At 40.2% G+C, this 25336-nt stretch overlaps 1 protein-coding gene across 1 annotated transcript; it reads left to right on the top strand.

The window, feature by feature from the left end:
- Window positions 1–5216: 5216 nt before the first annotated feature.
- On the top strand, window positions 5217–11824 carry psmb7 (proteasome 20S subunit beta 7). Its single transcript, XM_083930262.1, has 8 exons — window positions 5217–5299; window positions 6742–6835; window positions 7991–8088; window positions 8365–8505; window positions 8589–8704; window positions 9278–9336; window positions 9458–9609; window positions 11402–11824. The coding sequence occupies exons 1-8, from the start codon at window positions 5238–5240 to the stop codon at window positions 11511–11513; spliced, it is 834 nt and encodes a 277-aa protein (XP_083786388.1). The 5' UTR covers window positions 5217–5237; the 3' UTR covers window positions 11514–11824.
- Window positions 11825–25336: the final 13512 nt, after the last annotated feature.

Below are 25336 nucleotides of genomic sequence, written 5' to 3'. Positions count from 1 at the left end.
GTTCCCCATTTCCCCCTCCTGAGATGTCGAATGGTTTTCCAGAAGCACCTTGGTGCCGCCCGAAAGTCCTTCTCCATGACTTCTCCGAACTCCTCCCACACCCGCTGCTTTGCCTCTGACAAAAGCAGGTACTGTCGGTACCTTGCAACTGCCTCCGGAGTTATCTGGGATAGCATATCCCGGAAGGCTTCCTTCATCAGTCGGCAATGGAAGCTTTGAACATTGCCTACTCCGGTTCAATGCCCCAAACCTCCACAGGGATGCCAGAAAAGCTCCGCCGGAGGTGTGAGTTGAAGATCTCTCGGACAGGGGCCTCCTCCAGACGTTCCCAGTTCACCCGCACTACAAATAAACGGTTCAAACATACACAATGATTGTAAAGTGGGTAAATTCATGTAAATCACTGGTTCTCAAACTGTGATACTTGTACTACTGGTGGTACTCAAGCTCTCTCTGGTGGTACGCAAAGGAATCTCCAAAATAAAAAAAGGAAACATTAATTACTAAATTAATTTCATACTAAGAAAAGACTTAAACTTTTAAGATCTTTGAAATGTAGTTTTAAAATAAGTTCAGCATTTCCTGAAATATTTTTGTTTGAATATCATCCTGCTACGTCGTCATGCTCAAGATTTAAACTGTGATGGAAGATAGCAAGCAGAGGTAAAATGATTGGTTCTGATGTTCTTCCTACAGCGTGGCTGTGGCTGAAGACAGTCAACAATAAATAATCTTGTGATTGGGAATAAACCTTCTGTAGCAGAATAGTACCGGCCTAGGCTGCTGTATTTGAACATTGGTCCAAGTGGTACTTGAGAACCACTGATGTAGATAAAATAAATGAAACAGAACAGTAACTGTCTCTTAAATGTACAGAAAATACTGAAAATATGAAAACAAATTTCTTTATACAGAGGTCTCACATTCCGGTCCAGTAGGTGGCGGTATTGGGCATATAAACTGGTTTGCCAACAGGTGGACAGACATTGAAACTACTCAAACAAAGATGGCAAGGAGAAAATCATGGTCTGAAGGAAGTAGTGAAGGAGAGAACAAACAGACAAAACGTTAAAAAGAAGAGAATCAGTACTAATGGGAGCAGTGATGAGGGAAAGGAGGAATGGAAAGCAGTTGTCATGCTTAGTGATGATAAGGGACACTTCCATCCACTGCAGTTAACCAAAGCAATTGAAAAAGAAATCGGAAAAATCAAATTTGCAAAACTCTTTGAAACTCGTCTGATCTCAGCAGTTGTCATGAAAGTTGCGGGGAGTAACTCCGAGTAGCAGGACCCAAATGCAGACAAGGACACCGAGTAAGATTTCAACAGATATTTAATAAACAAAAACGAGGAAACAAACAAAAACCAGAGAACGGGAAACCTAGTCCAGGGTCCAGGTGGAGACGAGGGGAAAACCAAACGCGGGGACCGGGAGACGAAACACGAACGGGTGAAGGAAATAAGGAACTCGGGAAACTATAACAAAAGAAACAAAGAAATGATTAACACAAAACAAAGCAACACGGATAGAAAATACAATCATCAGATGTAGGTAGCCAACCAACAGAGAGACACAAACCACAGAATAGCAATAACCGTCTGGCGCCGGACGTGAGTCACATCCGGCTATTTATCCAGGCGTTGACAAGGAGATGAGCCACAGCTGGGCGGAACCACGCCTACCAGCTCCAACAGAAAAAACACAAAGGGAATGACACATGCAGGGAGAAACAGACAGAGGGAGACAAACTCACACAAAAGGAAAAGGGAAGAGACTGACTGGACCGGAATCCTGACAGCAGTAAGTATGAAACAGCAGGAAATGATCCTTAAAATTACGTATCTTGATGGTGGAAGGATTAAGGCCCATGTACCACGAATGACAGCAAAACTGCGTGGGGTTATCACAAATTTGCCACTAGAAATGTCAATGGATGAAGTAAAGAAAGCGATCAAGGGTGGAAGCCAAAAGAGTGCAAACTAATAAAAGTGGAATCAAACAGGATAGTTTCTCAGTGCTGCTTGTTTTTGATGAAACAATGCCCTCTGAAATTTAGATTGGTTGGTTAAACCACAAATCAGGGAGTACATTCATCAACCTTTGAGATGTTTCAAATGTCAGAGAATGGGACACACAGCACAGCGATGCAAATGGAGGCAGAAATGTGCAAAATGTGGAGGGGAACATGAGTATGGAAAATGTAATAAAGATCCTAATATTAAATTAAAATCATTAACAAAGTTTCATATGCTGAGGCCCTAAGAACTTTTAATGCAAGTTAAAAACCAAGCAAACAAGGAAAAATGAGTCAGTTCACAACATCAGTGGCAATCAGCCCCATCTGAGAGCACATGCACTCACAAGTGTATTGTCCAGGAAGACAATGCTTGTTAACAAAAATAGCTTTGTAGTCTTAAAATGCAAAGTTGTTAACGTGGCAGTATGTGTGTGAAGGCCGAAGATATTCATGGTTTGCTAAGGGAAAATAATGATGGAGGGTCTCAGAATGATAGTTAATATAATAATGGTTTTCCTACTAGCAGTAGAATGTTAGAAGCTTGATTGCGAATGGACAAGAAATTAAGAGGTTTGTAGATGAAACAGAGGTTAAACCGGATATTATTTGCATTCAGGAAACATGGCTCTGGATATGATTCAATAAGATCTGATAGGACTGAAAATCAAGGTGGGGGTTGTGCAACATTTGTTAGGGAAGGGATTTAATTTAGAAGAATAGCAACTATAACAGAAATAGAATGTGTAGTAATTGAAATATATAAAGCAGATGGTAACATTGTAATTAACTTGTATAATCCTGGGTAAGGTTCCATGGTGGAATGATGCATGTACAGAAGCAATTAAAGTATACCGAGTGTACACGTAATAAGCTTCATCAAGTGAATATTATCAAGTATGATTACAATTATTAGGAGAAAAGCTAGAGCACATAAAATCATTCAAAATTGTAAATGGGGTGCATGGAGGAATTACTGTTCTACAATTAGGAGGGAATTTAAAATAGGAAAAGTTTGGAAAATGTTTGAAATAAATTTGGTAAAGTGTTTAATAAAATATCTGTGTTGGAGGATGGAGAAACACTGGCAATAACTGATAAAGAAAAAGCAGCTTTGTTAGGAAAGGCATTTGCTAGTGTACATAGTGGTGATCATTTAGATGATAAGCACAAACAAATTAAAAAAGGAAATCTTAAAGGAAAATAGGGATGTATATATGAGGAAAGTATAATGGATGCTGAGATTACCATGAGCGAATTGGTTACAGTGTTAGATGGAGCTGGGAATACTGCTACTGGAGAGGACCAACTAAGCTTTATGATGTTCAAAAGACTGCCAGGAAAAGTATTAAAATTAATCTATTTAATAAAATATGGAAAGAAGTGAAAATGCCAAAAAGTTGGAACAGTGCATTAATCTTGCCCTTTAATAAACCTGGGAAGGAAACAAACAAAGCAAGTAATTATAGACCTGTTGTCCTAACTTCCCATCTTTGTAAATGGATGGAGAAAGTCCTGGTTAGAAGACTAAACTCTTTTCTTGAACGTAGAGGACTTTTTGCTACTTATCAAAATGGTTTAAGGAAGGAACTGTCCACTATGGATGCTGTACCTTTTAAAGGAGGGAGTTAATGATCATCGTGTCTTTTGATATTGAAAAAGCAGAAGAAAAGGATAGACGGACAGAATGTGCAGATATGGAAAAAGTGGACAAATTCAAATATCTCGGGATTTGGCTAGACCAAAAGGGCACATGGAGAACACAGGAGGAGTATATAGAATTATATATATTATATTTTAGTATAATATAGAAAAATGCAAGAAAGTTATTTATTTAATGAGGGCTATAGCTGGGAAAGACCGGGGAGCAGACAAACAGTCATTAAGGTATATATATATATACTGTATATATGTATATATATATATTATGGATGCATGGTGCATTGAGCAGCAGCTAAAACACACTTAAATAAAATAGAGTAAGGAATGTTGGGAATATAAAACTTATCAATGTAATGGATTTGGCTTGATAACAAAAGCTAAATCAGAGGAATATAGGTTAAGTAATATGAGTGACCACTACTCCTGTTAGTAATGTTCCAATTTGTTTTTTTCCTAGGGCAGAAGTGGATTTACTGTAAATGTAATAGAAATGAAGAGAATGGGAAGAGGGGGAGATAGCGTACAAGGAAAGTAACTATATTAAAAACAATCACTGCAGGTATTTAGACATATATACAGATGGATCCAAAGATGAAAATGATAAAGTAGGAATAGGTGTAGATATTACATCAATGCACTTCAATATTGGAAAAGGTTACCAGATCAATTTTCCGTTTATTCAGCAGAGATGATGGCAATCATTATTGGTTTACAGTGGATGGAGGATGTTTGATCTGAGTAGTTCCTGCCCAAGTAGGAATCAAAGGTAATGAGGGAGCAGACAAAACTGCCAAATGAGCAACAAAAATGAATAATGTAATAGATATGTATTTTGGAAAAGCAGAAGTTAAAGCAATATTTAAAAAGTTGCAAGCTTCAGTATGTGGGACAGAGACATCACTGGAAGAAATTATTATAATAAACAAAAAATGTGAGTGCATATGGTGTTATAAGGAAAAACAGAAGGGACAGGACACAGAGGACTGAATCAAACTTCATTCTGAATGGGAAAAAGTGGAACGGAGGAGTGTGAATGTGGACAAACAGAAAGTGAAGAACATGTATTGATGGAGTGAGGGATACACAGAGGAGGGAATGAGGTTGGCTGGTGAAGTGCAGAGAGTAGGAAGAGTGCGGAGTCTGGGAGGCAGACTGGAACAACAGGAGAGGGTGTGTCACCTACGCAGAAGGCACTCAGCAAGTATTTAAAGGAGCCTGCGAATGTTCTCATTTGTCCAGGGGATATTTAAAGGAGACAGGATTATTTAAATGATTTGAGTGTTTATATAACCTACCCCCCCTTTTTTTTCAATATATATATATATGATTTTATGACTTTATTTATTTACCTATTTATTTGATTTCCTCTTTCTTTTTATGTAAAAAGACATAGATGGTGGTGTTCCATACTCCGAAACAATTGGTGGCGGTATGCACCAAAGAAAGTCATGGTATCAACCCGCCAATAGACAAAAAGAAGAAGAAGAAGAAGAAGAAGAAGAAGGCCGCCTCCAGTCGCTTCCTGTGCTTATCGGAAACACAAGTTTTCATTCACCAAGATGGCGACATTGGTAGTAAGCCAGCAGCCGATCGGGGGTTTCAGTTTCGAAAACTGCAAAAGGTAAGCGCTTTTCAATGGATGAAAATAAGACCATAATAACTGCATTACTGCGTTTAATGAGTTGTTACCTTTTATATTTGGACGTTATGTAGAGAAGACGTGTTTTGACCCGGTGTTCTCAGTGATGCTAGCTCATGTTAACTTCCATACCAATGACTCAGGCATTTCCCCTCGCTAACGTTAGTGTTAACGATAAGCTTCATACAGCTTATCTCCTACGTTTAAACACAATAAGGTACATGTTTTATGGTTTGACAATAATTATCAAATATATCTATATAATTATTATGATTTGTGTTTTACAAGAAAAATGTTTCTTCTCTATCACATCAGATATTTAGCCCGCTGAGTAACGCTAGCGTTAAATAACATCAGTTTATGAAAGCAATAATAGTACGAGCTGTAGAGAAATCTACGGAAGCCCTAAAGGGTCATATATTACAAACATTTTAATTTATCTGTTTTGTGATAACGAGATAAGTAATCCCTATGATTTCTCGTGGTAGCGAGATATTTTTCCTCCGTTTCCCGTAAAAACGAGATAATTCATTTGACAAATTAATGAAACGTGATAGTCCTGAGATTTCCATCACTCATGTCATGCCCTGTAAAGCCTTCTCATATCTTGAAGAACACTATAGACAACATTGACAGATGATTTCACTTGGTTATTTACTGTTGTGAAAATAAACTGTAATCTGTATTTCTGTGCACATTGTAAAACTCCTCCCTCTTGTTCTAATATAATATTGTTGACAATAAAGTTTGTTAAAAAATACCTATGTCGTTAATGAGGACATCAGGCTGCTCACTCACTCCTCTCATAAAGCTGAAGCCTTATTAACGTCTTCTTAGATGACGTGCACTAATGTGAACATTGTCTGTGATAGAAATATACAAAACTGAGCCTTGATTGAAGAGATATGTGATGGTGATCCATATTCTCCTGCTCCTCTGACATTGATACACTGAATGATGTTTCCTGCAATGATTTAATACACTACACCATCGTTTTGTTTTATCAAGATCTCAAATTAATTTTCTTGTTATCACGGAAAACGGATCAAAATTATCACGGAAAAAACTAAGGAAATAACATGTGTATAACGTATGACCCTTTATGGCCTCCGTAGCTAACAGCCTGTTAATGTGTCTATTTATTTATAAATGTGTCTCTGATTGTAATGTTAAAACTATAGTTTTAATCAAATATAATAACTGATGAATATAGATCTAATTTACACATATTTACAGTTACACATATCAGAAACTTATCATGAAATGTTGCCATACTGACTTCCTGTTCATGTGACTCATGAGACATACTAGTCAGTGTTCTTAATGTATCACAAATTCAAGGTTAACATTTGTTATGCTTGGGTTTGTTTTTACAGTGCTATTATACAAGGCCCGCTTAAAAACAAAACTAAATGTATTTTCAGAAATGCTGTTTTGGAAGGCGAAGCTAATAAAGTTGGATGCAGCCTTCCTGCTGCTCGGAAAACAGGAACTACCATCTGTGGTGTTGTTTACAAGGTGAGTGAAAGCGATTGGACATCCTTAAAGGCAGAAAATAAAAGGTGGCAACTTTTCCCTTTCACATGTAGGAAAAAATGGGTTCAAATGGACACAGAAGAAGAAGGGGAACAGAATAACACAGGACAGTCACCTTCTCTCATTGGGCCTCATGCAAGAATGTTTTCGTATTATCTTATTTTTCTCTCTCTGTTTTTCATTGGTGGGCTTGTACCACCAGATTCAGAAAACGCTCCTTACTTCAGATAACTATGTAAATGAGCCACGTAAACATGATGAATACCGCCTGTCTGCGGCCTGCCTCATGTTCTGTTGAAGTCCTGCTTTGAGATCCATGAAGGAAAGTTAATTATTTTAACAGCGTCAGCAGCAGAGTTAAGTGACCGACTAAAGCCAAGAATGGAAATAATGAGTATTTATGCTTGTTACCACAGGATCATACTGTCACTGAAATAAAGAACAAGTAGGTTTTAACATGAATAATAACTATGTTGACAGAAAACTGTCATGCTTAAAAGTAATGAAATTTACAATCTACTGAAGAACAGAGGTTTGGACAACAAGAGAAAACGGCACGATTTCTACGACAGGTCTGGACCACTCATAAATTGTGTTAGTACTCAGAATTGAGATGCGTTGTTTTTAGCGGCCACTTTGGCGATAAGATGTAACTGCAGGCTCATCTGATTGGATAAACCTGTCTATCACAAACATACAGGCCAAATCAACCAATCAGATCAACAAAGTGTAGGGTGTGCTAACAGCATAGAGGCAAAGTTCAGAAAGTAAATATGTGGGTAAAGTATATTTGCCGTTTGTGTAACGTAAATTTCAGGTGCCAGGTCCATATTCAACAGAAGGATCACAGACAAAAAATCGTTAGTGAGCGGCTGCTCCATAGCTGCTCATCTCATCCATGAAAGCCTCCATGTTGTTTACACTGAACTGCAGCTTCTTGTTTCATCACACTTAAATCCGCATCAAAACCAACGCTGGTTGGTTCGGTCGCTTGGCAAACTTCTCAAAAAAATTTCTCCGCCGCACTTTACCAGACTGATCAAAGAGTAAAATACAATGGAGATCAGAATGGTCTCACGAGGCTAATACTGAGTGGGTTCCCTAAATCTAAATAATGATTTGTGTTTCCCTGTGAAGGATGGCGTAATCCTCGGAGCTGACACCCGAGCCACTGAGGGCATGATAGTGGCAGACAAGAACTGCTCCAAGATCCACTACATCTCCCCCAACATTTAGTAAGTGACAGCAGCTGCATGCTTCGAATGAAAGAGTTTGTGAGTTTGCTCATGACTCGTACATATGACACAAAGCCTTTTGTGTTTTCAAGTGGACAAAGATGAACTTTAGTGAAGTGTGGGATTGATTTAGATTATGGGCTCTGTGTACCCTTTTGGGTTGGAATTTTCTTATGCTCCACAGGTGTCTGTGATAAGATATAGGATTTGTAGTGTTGATGTGATGAAGCCAGGGTGTGTTTAGCTGGCTCACTGCTGTGTGATTATGTTGTCCAGCTGTTGTGGAGCAGGAACAGCTGCAGACACAGAGATGACCACTCAGATCATCTCCTCAAACCTGGAGCTGCACTCGCTCTCCACAGGCAGGCTGCCACGTGTGGCTACCGCCAACCGCATGCTCAAACAAATGCTCTTCAGGTACTCTTCATTATGCACTGTGTATATCATCAAGTAGTAGATTTCCTGTGAGTGGATAAAATAACCGCATGTTTGTGTTTCAGGTACCAGGGCTACATCGGGGCTGCTCTGGTCCTAGGTGGAGTGGACTGTAATGGTCCTCACCTTTACAGCATCTACCCTCATGGCTCCACTGATAAGCTGCCCTACGTCACCATGGGTCAGTCTCACACACTAATATTCCACTGTTTCTACACACTGCTCATATTACACATTTTTAGTACTGTGGTTGTTTTCATGGCCTTTAATTTTTCTTTAATACAATAACGTAAATAATGTCCGATTTGTGACCATTTGTGTGAAGAGGTCTTAATGCAGGGCATCATTTCCACTCTACTCCACTACCTCCTCATTTGCATGTTTTTAGGGTACAGTTTAACATTCTTCATGAATGATATATTATAAAAGCACACACTTAAAGTGAGATTCTGGTGTAAAATCATCCAATGGTCTTTTTTGGCAAATACAAATAAACCATTGAGACAGTTTTTATTGGTTTAAACAGTGTGCAGAATGAGAGTGAGTGACAGAGTGCGCCCTAAAACATCTGTCCGCTGTCTCAAATCTAAAAAAAGTCACTCTGGAGTCGGAGTCTGCATCTCAGACAGGTGCAGGCAGTGGTAGTTAAGAGTAACAGATGACTTATTTAAGTACTCTAACATGTTACTTTGTACCTTGTTACCCCAGCGCTATTTGTGACAGCTGAACACATGGATATCTTTCTTTTCTAAAGGCTCTGGGTCATTGGCTGCCATGGCAGTGTTTGAGGACCGCTACAAGCCTGACATGGATGTGAGTACACCACTCACATGTAATTCATAGCACCTCATCACACACTCCTATAAGGAGTTTAATAGTTGCTATAATAGTATGCTGGTTCTTCGTGTGAGCATTAATGCTTGTTTCTTTAAAGGAGGAGGAGGCCAAGCGGCTGGTGCGAGATGCCATTGCTGCAGGTATCTTTAATGACCTGGGCTCTGGCAGCAACATTGACCTGTGTGTTATCACCAAGGGCAAGTTGGACTACATCCGGCCCCATGATGAGGCCAACAAGAAGGGGGTCAGGTAAGAACTATACCACTGATGCTGCTAAAACAGTTTCTCATGCTGGATCTATTCCCCCACTTGATTCTGAACACATTAAACAACCTGGCTGTTACTTTAGTGTGGTTGGGTATAACATTTATTTAACTTATGGACTCATTTGAAGTCATGCTTTGGAATCACTGATATGAAAGTGAGCAAACACACCTTGAGCTCTTCCAGAACCAGAGTTTTTAGTTTAGTAGAGTAAAAATTGGAAGAGTAGCTTGTCACTAAAATGAGGATAGCTCAGCATTAAAGGTGAGTCCACCTTAAGTGAGCGTGTGCTGAAGTTGTTCCTAGCTTCAGGGCTGACTCCCTTCACTTTTAACAGCAGATGGAACTTGTTTTGGGTCTTGAGGAGTTGTAGCATTTATTCACTGTTGCATAAACTGTACTCACACACTGCACTGCTGCAATCACACCTGCAACTGATAGCTTCATACTCACCGTCACACACTCGCTTATGTATAGCCCAGCTCAGACCAACGATTCACAATGAGACGAGTTGAAACTAGCAACTTCTTGCAAAGTTCAGTTCTGCATTTTTCTGAAACCTGCCAGTTCACACCAGTGAGATGATGTATCATCTCCATAGCAACGCCTCTCTGTACTTCTGTTCTAACCTCTGACTTTTCAGGCTTTTTTTTTTGTAGCTGGATATAATTTGTAGCATTATAAAATCTAAATGAGGACAGAGACAGTGAGATACTTGCTACAGCTGCATTTCTATTGAGATGAAACAGAGAAAATATAATTTTATTTTCCTGAGTCACTTCTTTGTTCTGGATTACTGCACTCCTCATTATTCATTGTATTCCTCGCTCGACTCACTCACTCACACATGCTAGTTGAGCCTAAATTCATAACCAGCTGACAATATCTAATTAACTCGACCAGCGGACTTTGCTCAGATTTGATTGGTTGTTGAAATGTGTGTTACGTTCTAAAACCAGCCGCTGACGATTTGACAAGTTGAGTTGCAGACGACATCAGCTGGTTTCAGTCCAGACGAGGCGGGTCAGTTCACACCGCTGCAACTCTCACCTGCAACGTTCTAAAACATTTTCATCTCATCGTAAAGCATTGGTCTGAACTGGGCTTTAAAAATACACCCTATACACAATCTTTTTTTACCCTACCTATCACAGTTAAGGACAGTCAGTGACTGTTCAGCTGCTGAGTTTGTTAAAGCTGCTCTCTGGAACCAGGGTTTGAATGTTGTCGTGGTCATACATCCCATAGTGAGAACATGACTTAAGCTAGTAATGTAGGCCAAAAATAAAGCAGCAGCTGAAACTTAAAATATGTTTTCATGTTGCAGTTGGAGAAAGGGTTTATCACATTGTTGATGTTATCAATTGCAGATGAACGGTTGTCTCTACCACAGCTCCCTCACATCATCACAAAGCATGTTGGGACTAATCATGATCTTAATTCATTAACCTCCCATCACTTGATGGACTGGTGGATGACTTGTTGTCTTATTGCTTGTTCTGCTTGAAGAGTAAATGAGCTCGAAGACATGCAGCTGTGAGTACACATACAGTGTTGGAGTGTTGGAGTGCAGATTTAACAGCCATCACTGTCTCTCACTCATTTCTATCTGCTACTAACCAGCCTTTTTTTGGCCTGCTCAGTTTGATTTTGCATAACTCAAGTGCATGGCGGTCTGTTGGATGGCTGTCTGGTGTGCTGATGACGTCTCATGTGTGACGTTAACAAGACCTGATTAATGAAAGTGTGAACCTGATGTAATTTCCTCCTGCTGTAGAACTGGTGACTACAAGTACAAAAGAGGAACCACGAGTGTGTTGACGAAGGTGGTGACCCCGTTGAACCTGGAGCTTGTGGAGGAAACTGTGCAGACTATGGATACCTCCTAAAATACTGTGCGTTTGTTGATGTAACTCACTACCCCTCAGAATTCCTACCACAAATGGCTTGTTTTTCCATGATTTACAATAAAAATGTTTGAGTTGTTTCATGTCTTGGTCATGACTATCTTAAAGTTGTTGGGGGGACTCCTTAGATAACAGCAGCTGTGCAGTAGTCTAAACCTGCGTTCCATTAGTATTTCAACACTTCCCCTCAGCCTTTGGTATTACGTAAGGAAAATTGGGTGGAAGAGGAGCGGAGGATGAAATGGAACGCACCTGCCCTTGTTTACTTCAGCCCAAACTATCATGGATCCACCCCAAGTGTAGGTTTAGAGCTGTACTGCTTCTTACTAATAATCAAAAATACCTTTAGACTCATTTTAATGAGATGAAGGTTATTTCTACAGATGATTGACGTCTGCACTTTGTAAACAGCTGCATCATCTGTGATTAAAAAACTTCTGTTTGTGATCTGTATCATGATTATCATCATTATTGCTATGATATATTACAAAGTAACATTTGCTCCCTCTGTTTACAGATAATGTTGAGAAGAAACCAACAAGTCAAATATAGATATATAAAAGTAGACTAAATATTTACTGCAAAGGGTCATTTTTTAGTAAAAATGAAGCATCAATGAGATTTTTTTCAGAAACTATCTGTTAAACAGTTGAACAGCCCGTAAATGTAAGAATACAGACTGAAACTGAAAAGCATGCCAGATAGTGAAGTTTTTTTTTATTAACGATAAAGTTTATTTATGCATATTGTTCTTCTTTAGTGATCAACCAGAGTTTTACGTTCATTACTGCCACTTAACATGGATGAATTCTCCTCCACAAAATGCATAACTGCTGTGCATTGTGGGTGATATCCACCTCTGGAGTGACCATTGTTGTTCACTCAATCACTCAGGCCTCAGAGGGTCGATCTCACCAAGTTCCTTTCAGTTCTTCACACTATTGGAACGATACTAATGATGTTCCCGAGGGCAAGTGCTGAGGGACAGTGAACGAGGGTGTGTTGAACCACTTATGCAACGCAGCACCAGCACCTGTTGTGAAGCTTGTTTTATCTGGCAGGGTCGCTAACATAATAGTTTCTAGTAACAATTGTTTAAAAAGTAGTTTTATAGGCTGACCAGGAAAGCTAAGGAGAGAAAGGTCACATGCCAGCTGGAAGCAAACCATTCTGGTTTCATTTGGATCTTGACAACAGAGTGCATCATAAAAAAAACAGTATGACGTGAAAATCAAAACAATAAAAGGAACTCTGCATTAATAAACAAGGGGTATTTAGTTTCTGACTTCACTTTTGTCTGATGGTTATGGCTGGGCATCACAGGCTTTCAGGGCCAGTTCCTGAACCCTAGTTTGATACCAATTTTAGAAAAATCCATATTAAGGAAAAATCAATACCAGAAATTGAAACATTGATTTCTTTTTTTTTTCATGGTGCACAGTGCTGGTACAAAAGACGTCACTGAGCACAAACCAACAGTTGATTTTCTTTCCTGTTTCATCTGCAGCCTTGGTCTGATAATTTGATTGTAGATCACATTTGCTATATTTATATTTTCAGTACTTGTGATACTATCAAATGTGGATATTGTATTTTTTAAAAAGGTGGTACTGAGAAAATATGATATACTTTTAAGAACCTTAAAGGTTGGATATGTAGAATCTTTATTAAAAGCTATATTTTAAAAAAAATAATACACCCACGGGGCAGCTCGCATCCAGTATCGGTCGTCTGTGACCCTCTCTACCATCAGGGAGAGGTTGGGCGTTCACAGTCTGTGATTTCAATAGGATTAAAACTTTAGAAGGACACAGATTCATAGTCTCTACCACCCTGGTTGTCCAGGTAAAACAAGTGCACGAGAGGACAGGATTATGAGAAGACTCTCAATGGGGAATCAGTTCAACACTGCAGCTTGAGTTGGTCTCCAGTTCAGTGCTGAACAGGACAAGGATCTGTCTCTGTACAGTGTCTCGTCATTTAAGAGTTTTTGGAGTGAAAGCCTATTCTGCAGTGACCAAACCTCTCATCAGCAGAAAGAATAAAAAGGCCAGACTTGCCTTTGCTGAGGAGCCTGTTGTGTGGACAGAGGAGAACTGGTCCAGAGTGACTTCAGTGATGAGAGGACGTTTAATTTATGTGTCTGATGGAAACATTATTACCAGTAGGACTGGGGAAAGACTGAACCAAAAGTGTGTAAAGAAGTCAGTTTTTTTGGAGGAGGAAGTGTCATGGTCTGGGGGATGTTTTCTGCAGCAGGAGTTGGGCCTCTTGTACAGCTACATGGCAGGGTGGATGAAAATGTTTATGTGAACCTCCTTCAGCAACATGCAACACCTTCACTGCAACTGTCTCCGAGTCAGCTGCAATTTCCATGCAAGACAATGTCCCCTGTCACACTGAAAAACAGGTGAAGCAGTTCATTGAAGCTAAGAATATTTAAAAAATGAAATGGCCAGAGTCCAGATCTAAACCCCATAGAGAATATCTGGGAAATCCTTGGCAACAAAGTCATGTCTAAGAAACCCACTCCAGTTAGTGAACTGTGGAAGAGACTGGGTCAGAATGGACCAAGATCAAACCAGAGCAGTGTGAGAAACCAGTGATGTCCTGTAGGCGCAGATATGCTGAAGTCATTTAAAGCTGTGGCCTCTACACTTCCTGTTCATTTTTGAATCCTATAGAAGAAAACATTGTTGAAATCTTCTCTTCTGACACAGTGGTTACTGTTCTCTCATTTTGATCACTGTTTTTTCCACAAAATAAAGGTTTTTGTTGAAGTTCCTTGGTTATTTAAAAAACATGCTAGTACACAAGTGGGATAGTCACAGAATATACTCTATCAAATTATGGACAATAAAAAATAACAGTATTTCTGTATAAAGTATTAATTATGAATTAATCACTTGTTCTCTAATTTTGATCACCAGAAATGTGTACATCAGAAATTCACGTGTACAGTGATGAATATCATCCACCAGGGGGGGTAGCATGCCCACAGGATAAATGCTAGATCATCCCCTCCTAACAATTAAGAGGCCTTTAACTGAAAAAAGTGGTCAACTACAAAATAAAAGCACTGTCGGTAGATACTGTAGCTGTGTGATGAGCCTATAAAGCTCCGCAGGCTGTCAACTCAGAAGTCAAACTCTTCCTTTTCCCTTCATGATGTGTTGCTTCCTCCTTATAAATGTTTTTTTTACAGTGATCCCACAGAGCTGTATTTTATGTCATGTTGCACATAAAAAATACAATTGATGAAAAACATAGAAGTCACAGTTAGATGTACAGTAGATGGAAGATTAAGAGATACATTGTCTTAACATGTTGAAACCTCTCCCCCATCCTGGGTATGTAATATATTTCTTATTTGAGCATAGAATACAAGTTGTCATGAACAAATGAATAAAAATAATGATCAGTTATTCAGTTTGATAAGGCACTATTCCTTCCATAAGGACTTCCTTAAACAAATCAAGAACTTTCACAGCATCTAATTTCTGCTACACAGTAACAACAGTCTGTATTTACACATATAAACACATTGTACAGCTGTGTGTGTGTGTGTGTGTGTGTATGTGTAGATTTGTAATGAACAGATTCAATAAATTATACTGCAGTAGTTTCCCAGGGATCATGATGATTTTAGTTCTTTACTGAACAAAAAGTATTTATGAAGCTTTTCTTTCCTTTTTGAATCACTTTGATAGTGAAAATGATATGCAAAGTATTAAGGCAGCATAGAATCATTACAAATTCAAAATATACTGAGTAAACTAATGAGCTAAAAGTCAGAGGCGGGCACAGTTTGACAGTACGACATCCACGAGCAAGGACAATTACTTCACACTGAGACTGGACGACAGAGAGAAGTCCAGTCTTTTCCAAAGTGTCGACAACAAGGCGCCAAGAGTGGCTGCTGCTGCTGCTGCTGCTGCTGCTGCTGCTGCTGCTGCTGCTGCTGCTGCTGCAACATAAGCTTCGAGGCTGATTTCGAGCACAATAGACTCATTGCAAGCTAACAGTTAGGCAAAGCTGCATTCTTTAAGCAATCATTTTTGAGAAATCTAATTTAGTAATTGCTAATACATATTTATTCGTCCATTTAGACGTGTAAATTATGTACTTAAATTGACAATATAAAAGAATATGTTTGAAATGATAGATGATAAATAATCAAATTCCCATAATCACTACTGCACACACTTCACTTGACACAAAGGGTATGAACTTGGAATGCAACACCTGTGGAGTGATAAGAAACCAGCTGAGAGAAATCTTTGATCATGGTGAGGCACAGCTCTCTGTCTGCAGCCAAAGAAGAATTACTTTATTAATCCCGCAACGGGAAATTCGATTTTTTTCTCTCTATTATTATTCATGTTACACACACACAGGCTCGAAATACACACACATGCACAAACAGGATCTATATACATGCAATTAATGGAGAGATGTTAGAGCGAGGGGGCTGCCATCGGACCGGCGCCCCGAGCAGTTGGGGGTTTGGTGCCTTGCTCAACAGCACCTCAGCAGTGCCCAGGAGATGAGCTGGCACCTCTCCAGCCACCAGTCCATGCTCCATTCATGGTCCGCACAGGGACTCGAACCAGCGACCCTCCGGTTCCCAGCCGAGTGCTACACCACTAATGTACCTCTTCACATCCTCCATGACAGAAACAAAGTGGAAGTGCAAGTCTTTCCATGGTTCTTCAAATAGTGCTCAGGAACTGGAAGTTCACATGTGCTTCTGTTTGGCGATCTGTAGCACAAAGACGATGTCCGGCCGCTGTCTGGGTCTGGGTTGATGCACATGTTGACCAGGTCAGGCAGCTGTTGAAAGTGGTCTTTATTATGTTAAAGGATGGGGTTATTCTAAGCTTTTCCTATTTTCAACAAATCCCACGAAAACACCAAAACCAACAATGTGTGAGTGCCTCTCCGCACTTTCTGCCACAAGACATATGTTTAAAAAAGCCTCACAAACATGTAATTTCATTCTTAAAAAAGGTTCAGCAATTCCCTTAAACAGCAGGGGCCTCATATATAAAACTTGTTCCGCACAAAAACATTGCGTAAACAGGCAGAAATGGATGTTAAAATTCGGTAAAATGTGCAGTGCAAACTTAGACTTCTCTTGATTGATCCTTTGGGATGACACAAGGAAATTAAGAAAACGTTGGTATTTATAGAAAGATTATTTGCGGAGAAGCGTGCGTATTCCTATGCAAACTATCACTCGTGAGTAGAGCCTTACTGATATAGGACTATACGTTGCCACACAGATAAGAATAAGTTTGAATTAATTATCAAGTCTACATGTTTTTAATAACATGTTCAATTGAATTTAATAACTGTATATGTGGCCAGGTGTGTCGGTTTGGATGACGTTGTGAAAAAGTTTTACGCAAAGTTGTGGCCAACAATTATGAATTAAAAAGGTAAATTTAGTTAGATACAATCATTTTTTTTTTATTTAAGAAATGCACATTCATCTCTTTTCAGTCAAATTTGACCCTGCTGAGATAGTCAGAATTGATGGGTGGATCTCACGTGTCTCAAATAATGCTCTTGAATATCATCCTTTAATTCTTTTCGCACTTCATACATATAAACACATTAAGACCTCCCATATTATTCACAGTTTTTAAATATCATCCTGTATTTCTTTTCTCACTTCATGCAAATAAACACATTAAGACCTGCCATATTGTTTACAGTTTTTAAATATCATCCTGTATTTCTTTTCTCACTTCATACATATAAACACATTAAGACCTGCCATATTATTCACAGTTTTTAAATATCATCCTGTATTTCTTTTCTCATTTCATACATATAAACACATGAAGACCTCCCATATAATTCCCAGTTTTTAAATATCATCCTGTATTTCTTTTCTCACTTCATGCAGATAAACACATTAAGATCTGCCATATTCTTCACAGGTTTTAAATAGCCCTCTGATATTTTATATATGAATATGCTAAACTTCCCTACAAATAATAATGGTGGAGTTAACTTGAATCTTTTTTTTTTATAAAACTGTCAGCAGGGGGAAATAGTGTTGTTATGGACTATTTTCAGCAGTGGATGCCACATTTGGTTTTCTAGTGAGTTTTTGTGGCAGCAGGATGGTGTATGTGAGTTGAGTCAAAATAAACTAAAGTTATTATTAGTTTTTGACTAATTTATGTTATGATGCAGACAGGTTGAATCTGTATTCATAGTTCATGACCCCATGAAAAAGCTGTTTCATTGGTGGGTTCAGTTTTCTGTTGCTTTACCTTCTCAGAATATTGGTCAGGTGGGAGGGGAGGGTAATCACACTGCTCAATCTTCTAGCAGAGGAGCAGAAGGTTCATCCTGTCCCCATAAAATGGACTCTGAAGCACTGCCATCTGGAAAAAGAGGAAGGCAAGCTGGATGAGATAAACTCTTCTGAGGAGAAACACAGACAGAGAACACCGGAAACCTTGGGCGGAGTGGGACACAAAAATCCAATGTTTTGCTAATTCTCAACAATGTCAAAGCTTGAGCTAACCGTTTTCCTGTCAACTCACCTGCATCACTAGTTGACGCCTGGTTGTTTCGGAATAAATCCGTGATTTTTGGCTATTTTGATGCAATCTCCTCCAGCATCTGCTTTTTCTTCATTCTGGCCTTTTCAGCCCCTCCTTTCTCCTTTCTCTTCTTGCCCTCCATCGGGTGTAACTGAGCAAATCAAACACACAAATCCGATTCCTTTTCCACTGTAAGAAAATCCACTACTTCAACTTTGCCCTCTTTCTCTCTGTCTGACAGCCGCTTATTCATCCCCATTCGTTCATTGGATAAACGCGGAGCGATCATTGGAGCAATACGCAGTTCCCATTTCCCATGAGGCTGTGCTCCGACCATTCTACATTTATTTATGAACAAAAAAACAAGTTCAATCGTTGGCCGTTTTATATCTGTGGTCATGAAAGTTATGTAACGTCTGAATAAAAATAATTAGATCAAGATAGGAGGCTAAACAAAAATCAGTAGGCTGGATTAACGAGAGTGGGTGTGACACTGTAGCAACCACGAGTGAGATGTAGAGACACAACAAGTGTTATGTATAGTGGTTGGACTCTCAAATTCTAGAGTTTATAGTGATTTCTGAGATTTTCACAGGAACATGCTTGATTCTCAAGAGATTTAACTCAATGGGCCGGTCATGAACGTCACACGGCTGCGCAGGGCAGTCTGCCGGCCACCGGCCACTCTGCCCCTGCTGGAAACAAAAACAATGCAAAAGTCCAGCTAGGACTACCGAGTCCAATTTAGGTTCATAAGACATTAATGCCTTAAATAACAAGGACATTTTTGTATTATGTTGAAAAAAAATTACATTGATTAGGTTGCGGGTCATTTTGACCCATACTGTGTAAATCCACTCAAAACAGTCAAAAACAGGTCAAACCAATAACAACTTTATTTAAGATTATATGATTATATAAACGTTTCTAAAAGAGACATAACAATACATTTTTTAATGTCAACCCTATATTTAAGAACTATTTTGTTCAAGTCTTTCCCTCTGCATTTTCTTTCATTTAACTTGCCCCTTTTTCTCACATTTTCAATGTTCAACCTTTTCAATGCTTTCAACATGATGGACAGAATGTCACTGTGTGCTTTCTGCAGATGTAATTCTTGCATTTCACACAAGAGGTATTTGTTTTACTGTCAACTCGGGAGGGACAGACCTGCCATCTTTTCCGTTTCCTTACACCCATATCCACTGGATCCATTGCAGATTGGTTTGGTGACCTGACCTTGACCTTTTCAATGACAGCTGCAGCTGCCTGGGATCGAGCTGGCCCGGCTCGCCTCTGCATCTCGGGAGTGACAAGTGCTTTGCAGAGTTCTTCCAGGAAAATCCAAAGTCGGTACAATTTGCCGGCATTTCATTGCTGGTTGATTTCAGTTCACAGGACACAGGCATTGTAAGCAGACTCCTCGACAATGTTGTAGAAAATCACCAAGGGCCAACGGGCAGTCTTGCTCTGGAAGCTGTATGTTGCTGTGACTTTGTCCAGATTGTTAACTCCTCCTTTGGTGGAGTTGCAATCCAGGATCATTTGTAGCTTCATGTCATCTCTTGTGCTCGGAGATGCATCTGTGTGCATTGTGCTCATTACGATTCTTTTGGGCAGTATGAAACAACGGCTACTTTCTCAGTGAAAACAAATATTGACGAATGCAGGGGTCTGCCCTGCATCTTCAGAATTTCACTGGGAAGTTCTGGCTTATTTCTTCTGACTGTTCCCAAAATAGTCAGCTGTCTCTTCTGAAGTTCATCTCCAAGGCGGTAGGAAAGAAGTTGTCACATGTGATGTTATGATCTTGCAACCCTTCACTCTTCTCCAGCACCACACGCATCCCCTGATTCTTCTCAGATGCTCCTCCAGGTAGCTTTCCAGTATACACTTGTATATTCCATGCATAGCTGGATATTGCATCACAGGCTACCCACATTTTGATGCCAAACTTGGCAGGCTTGTTGGGCATGTACTGTCTGAAAGAACAGCGCCCCCTGAATGGTACAAGGCGCTCATCTACAGTAACATGGGAACCAGGATTGTACAACAAAGGTAGAATTTTAACCTAATTATCCTGTACATCTCTAAATATATAATGTGAAATGTCTCCAGAGACATTGTTGCTCGAAATATTGGCCTTCCATACTTTTCATTCCATTGACTTGCAGTTGCTTCTCCCTTTGACTTGTACACTCCAGCTAATACCAGAATTCCATTGAAAGCATGTAAGTCAGTCTGATCTAGTGGCTTCCATTTCTCTTAAAATACACGCCTTCCCTCCAAGTTGGTAATTTCCAGTATAATTTTCTCTATTGATTGGGATATGAAAAGCTGAAATGCTGATTGAATATCATCAACTTGCGTGACAGCGAATCTTGTAGGACCGGGAGTCATTTTGATGACATTTGAAGATGACAGTCTACCTCAGCTTTGGTGTGGTGATGTTGACCCTTTTATATTACCATCTTTAGATGCCCATGTCCCTTCTGTGGATGATGATTGCTGCATTCCTTGTCTTTCTTTCGATGGAGACACAATGGCAGGTTTGTCCTCTGAATCCTCCTCATCGTCGAAAAAATTGACAATCTGGATTATCAATTACATTGTCCTCGGTCTCTGAAATCTCTTCCTCTGCATCACTATTCCAGTTTGAAATCTGTGATCAAGCTTCTTAAGCTGTAAACCTTCAGGAGCTCATTTTTGGTGGGTTTGTCAAAGAGATGGCATGAGAGAAGTGACAAGGGCAAGGGAGAGAAAGTCCCTCCTCGACACACACCTTGGTCTCTGGCAGTCAGAATACCATTAACTGGGCAGTCAAAATAAAGTAGATCAAAGAGGCATGTTATTTTGGATCTGTACAGCTACTTACCCACATAAAATTGTTCGGGTCAAAATGACCCGCAACATCATTTTTGTATACAAACTCTGCACATACATTGCACTACACATCAAAGTGTCCAGATTTTACACACCAGTTCATGACCCTAGATGAGGAAAAGTCTCCAAATTTCATGAATAAAAAGAAAACATAACCTGTACTTTGGTCAACACACAAACCGAAATGGGTCAAATTGACCCTCAACAGAATACAAGGGTAAAGAATGGAACACAACTATTACTACAACAGCCAGGGCCAAAGCATCACTCTATCAATACAGCCAATATCATTAATCAATCACGTCAAATCATGTTCTGTCACTTCCTTTAATTATGCAATAAAACTACAGTAATAATAATAACAACAGCGTCATTCTTGAATTGCCAGGGGTAAATATCCTTTAGGCAGGGTAGAGCACCACCCATTGTACGGTATGTTCAGCCGAATGAACCACTCTTCGCAGGACCACTGATATTCCTCATCAGGATGATAGAGGAGGAGAAATTCCAACAGTATTTCAGGGGACACCAGGAATTTACTCAGGCGTCTAAGGCAAGCCCTCACCACAGTGACTTCTTGGTTGATCCAATAAGGAAGTTTCTCATTGACCCCCATGTTAAACAGGCCGTTTTCACAGCATAATTAAACCTATATAAAGCCTGGTACAAAAAAAGTCAGTCTCTACCCTCTCTGTTACAAAAAAAAAAATTGACTCCTGTTCCCTCCTGGTCCCAGAAAAAAATCTCTTATCTCTTATCTCTTATCTAGTAACGGGTTCTGTTAGCCACGTTCCCGGGCGGTGGCGCTAATGTGGCTAATCCAGCATGCGTCAGACAGATGGACGCATCTCCCTCCCCTCAATGTCATGGGTCAAATCTGAGAGGATTCCGACTCCCCAGGCGAGTACGATAAGTTCAAGTTGAGAGAACGGACCTCGACAGAGAGGCTACGTCCATTATTTATACAGTCTATGATCAAAGGTGTAACAGTCTCTGCCTAGCCTTCCTCACCACTGAGTCAGTATGCAGCACCCAGGTTAGGCCCCAGTGATGAGGACTGCAGGGTACTTGAAGCTGTTCACCCTCTCAGCTGAGGACCTAATGATATTAAGGGGGGCACAATTCCTTCCCTGCATCTTCTCCACTATCATCTCCTTAGTCTTGACAGCCATGGGTAGGTGGTTGTCCTGACACCAGCAGGTCTTGTCCTCTACTTCTTTAGAACTTTTCGTTATAAGCTGCCGAGCTCAGTTTTTTAAAAACGCGCCGCACATAAAAAAAAATGGCAGCTTGACCTCAACCTGCGAGGATCCGCAGCTTGTCTCGGAAATTCTCTTGACTTTATGAACTCAGAAGCAGGCTGTTTAGTGTGAAATTTAAAAAGATCTGATGAAACTGATAACAGAGTGAAGAAAATGACCGTCAGCTCATAAACAACGCAGATGTTTGAAGACTTCATTACGCAAAAGAGTGAGATTTACTCTTTGGAAAAACAGACACTGTCAAAAGTAAAATTAACCTTCCCTCCCTCAAAAAGTATATGAACACTGATGCCCCCTCTTCTCCCCCTTCCTTGAGAGAGAAGTAAACCTCTCGACCCCTCGACTCTCAAGGCCGAACCCCAACATTCCATTGAAGCCTCTCACTCTGATAATGAACACTTTATTACCTAAGACTAATAGGTGGTGTCTTCTTATTAGATAGGCCGTGGCCTATCTAATAAGAAGACACCAAAAAAGACTCATTAGGTGTGTTTGCTATGGTCGAATACCCGGAATGAGGTGGGCCTATCTCGCCGAAACGCCCCTGATTTGCATTTGAGTCGCTAGCAAAGGCAACCGGCTTCTCTCACAGTTTGAGCGGCTGTTGGACCTCAAACGGCCACTCAAACCGTGAGAGAAGCCGGTTGCTGATTGGATGTAAAAAACACTTTTACAGCTCTCAGATTTTTAAGGTGGAGTGTTTTCTTCCATGTTACTTGTACATAAGTTGACGTTGTGAATCAAACGGGCCACCTTAAATCAAACTATTCTGTACTGTCTTCTAACTTTGAGGAAGAGCAGCATGCCGATGTATCACCGATCAGCTGATCATCAGTGATCTTAACCCATTCAGAGTGATACCTCACCTCCAGAGTCTCTTGGGCCTATTTTTGTAATGGAAACATGGTGAGTGAACAGCCATTTGAGAGGGTGTGGCCTGAAACTTTCCAAGCGAACACATTTGACCGTAATGGAAACACATCTATATTTGTATGTTCTAAAATAACCACTAAAAGAAATGTGTCATCCCACTGCACAATGTATTGGAGTGACATATTTTCGATGTCATTTTTGGACATCTAATTTCGGTCCACTGAAGGGGTTGTTTTGTAACGCCAGGAGACGTCTTTTTTCAACGTTTACCAAACGTCCAATGTTGACGTATGTGGGACCTCCGTGTTGACCACCGACTGTTGGAGTCTGTTCCCGTTGTGTTTGGAGGCCGATTCAAACCAGACAATTTTTGAAGTACAGAGAACAGAATCAATGACTGCAGTGTAAAACTGGACTAGCAGCTCCTGGGGCAGGTTGAACTACCTGAGCTGGCGCAGAAAGTTTCTCCTCTGCTGGAACTTTGTGATGACTGTGTTGATGTTAGATCACTTCAGGTCCCAGGAGATTCTAGATTCCAGAAACCTGTGTGACTTTTGTGATCCTCTAACATTTTGAAGTCCAGGAACAGAATCCTTGCATACATATCTGAGGAGTCGAGGTGTTGCAGGATGTAGTGCAGCCCCATGTTGACTGTATTATCCACTGACCTGTTTGCCCGGTAGGCAAACTGCAGTGGTCAACACCAGTCTCTCGAAGGACTATATGACCACAGACGGGCCTGTAGTCTGTTAAGTCCAGTGATGTAGGGTTTCTTGGGAACCAGGGATGATGGTGGAGCTTTTGAAGCAGGAGGGGTCTTTACATACAGTAGCTCCAGTGATCTGTTAAAGAGCTGTGTGAATATGGGGGCCAGCTGTTCAGCGCAGACTTTCAGACAGAAGGGGGGACACTCCATCTGGGCCTGTTGCCTTCCTGATCTTCTGTCTCTTAAAGAGCTGACACACACAATCTCCAGTCTCCCCTAATTTATCAATAAGTTGTGGAATATTGACCACAACTGTCTGTATTCATCAAATTGAACCTCAGTGTTTATTTTGAGGCTTGAATTGTTTGAACATGATGCAAGATTCAATTCAATTCAATTAAAACATTTTTACAGTGCCAAATCATAACAAAAGTAATCTCAGGACACTTTACAGACTAGGTATAGACCACACTCTATGACTTATTTATGATTTACACAGACCCAACAATTCCCCAGTAGAGTACGATGGCAATGAAAAATTTTCCTATAACAGGCAGGAATATCGGACAGACCCAGCTCTGTGGAGGACGGACATCTGTCTTGACTGGTTGGGGAGGAAGAAAAGGAGAGAGAAAGAGAGAAAAGATGGACAAAGAGAGACAAAGACAGACACAAGATTCAAGAAACGTTAGTCCTCCCCAGGGGGCAACTCAGTTAAAAATAAAAAGGATAGGAAAGGGGAGATAATAGGAGGAGGGGAAGAGGAGAGGATTAAAAAAAGGCAGGATTGAGAGAAAAAAAAACGTATATAAGCACATACAGTATAAGCACACTTTACAACAAAAAACTCAAAACAGTTTTCACCAGGGGATAGGTAAAAGGTGTGGGGAGGTGGTCCAGCGCAGAAAGGCAGACAGCCGCAGCCGTCTTTACCGCGCATGTGGACCCCGCCAGTCACACTGATGGGTGAAAGCTGCCGGTAAATGTTGCTTTACATTAGTTCAAGCAGGACACGGTAGTCATACGCCCCAGACGTAATCGGATTGGATGGTTACCATAAGCACACACCAATCACAACCCATCTCACACAAGGCGGTTCATTTATATAGGACTTCCACAGCACTGATCTCTGCACACCTCCCCTTAGAGGCACAGGGTATTGCTGCTTTCTACCAGCATGACCTCCAACCCCGCCCACTCTCCATTCCTGCTACTCCTTCCTTTGAACACCTGTCATTTAAAATTGTCCGGCCCTACGCCTCTTATCATTTCTATCATTTGCCGTCCGCCCAACCCAACTCATAATTCCCATCAGATCTCTCAGAATTCATTCAATTTTCAATTCAATTCAATTCAATCTTATTTATAGTGACGAATCATAACAAAAGTTATCTCAGGACACTTTACAGAGTAGGTAAAGACCACACTCAATGACTTATTTATGATTTACATAGACCCAACAATTCCTCTGTAGAGTACGGTGGCAACGAAAACCTTCCCTTTAGTAGGCAGGAACGT

The sequence above is a fragment of the Echiichthys vipera genome (genome assembly GCF_963691815.1).
Source record: "Echiichthys vipera genome assembly, chromosome: 16".
Lineage (NCBI taxonomy): Eukaryota > Metazoa > Chordata > Actinopteri > Perciformes > Trachinidae > Echiichthys > Echiichthys vipera.
This window is presented reverse-complemented; position numbering and strand designations above follow the sequence as displayed.

What these genes read in the sequence shown, in the direction of transcription:
- psmb7 (XM_083930262.1), top strand. Translation starts at nt 5,238, where the DNA reads ATGGCGACATTGGTAGTAAGCCAGCAGCCGATCGGGGGTTTCAGTTTC. An exon ending in AGTTTCGAAAACTGCAAAAG is followed by an intron (nt 5,300 to 6,741) that starts GTAAGCGCTTTT and finishes ATGTATTTTCAG; the next exon opens with AAATGCTGTTTTGGAAGGCG. An exon ending in TCTGTGGTGTTGTTTACAAG is followed by an intron (nt 6,836 to 7,990) that starts GTGAGTGAAAGC and finishes TTCCCTGTGAAG; the next exon opens with GATGGCGTAATCCTCGGAGC.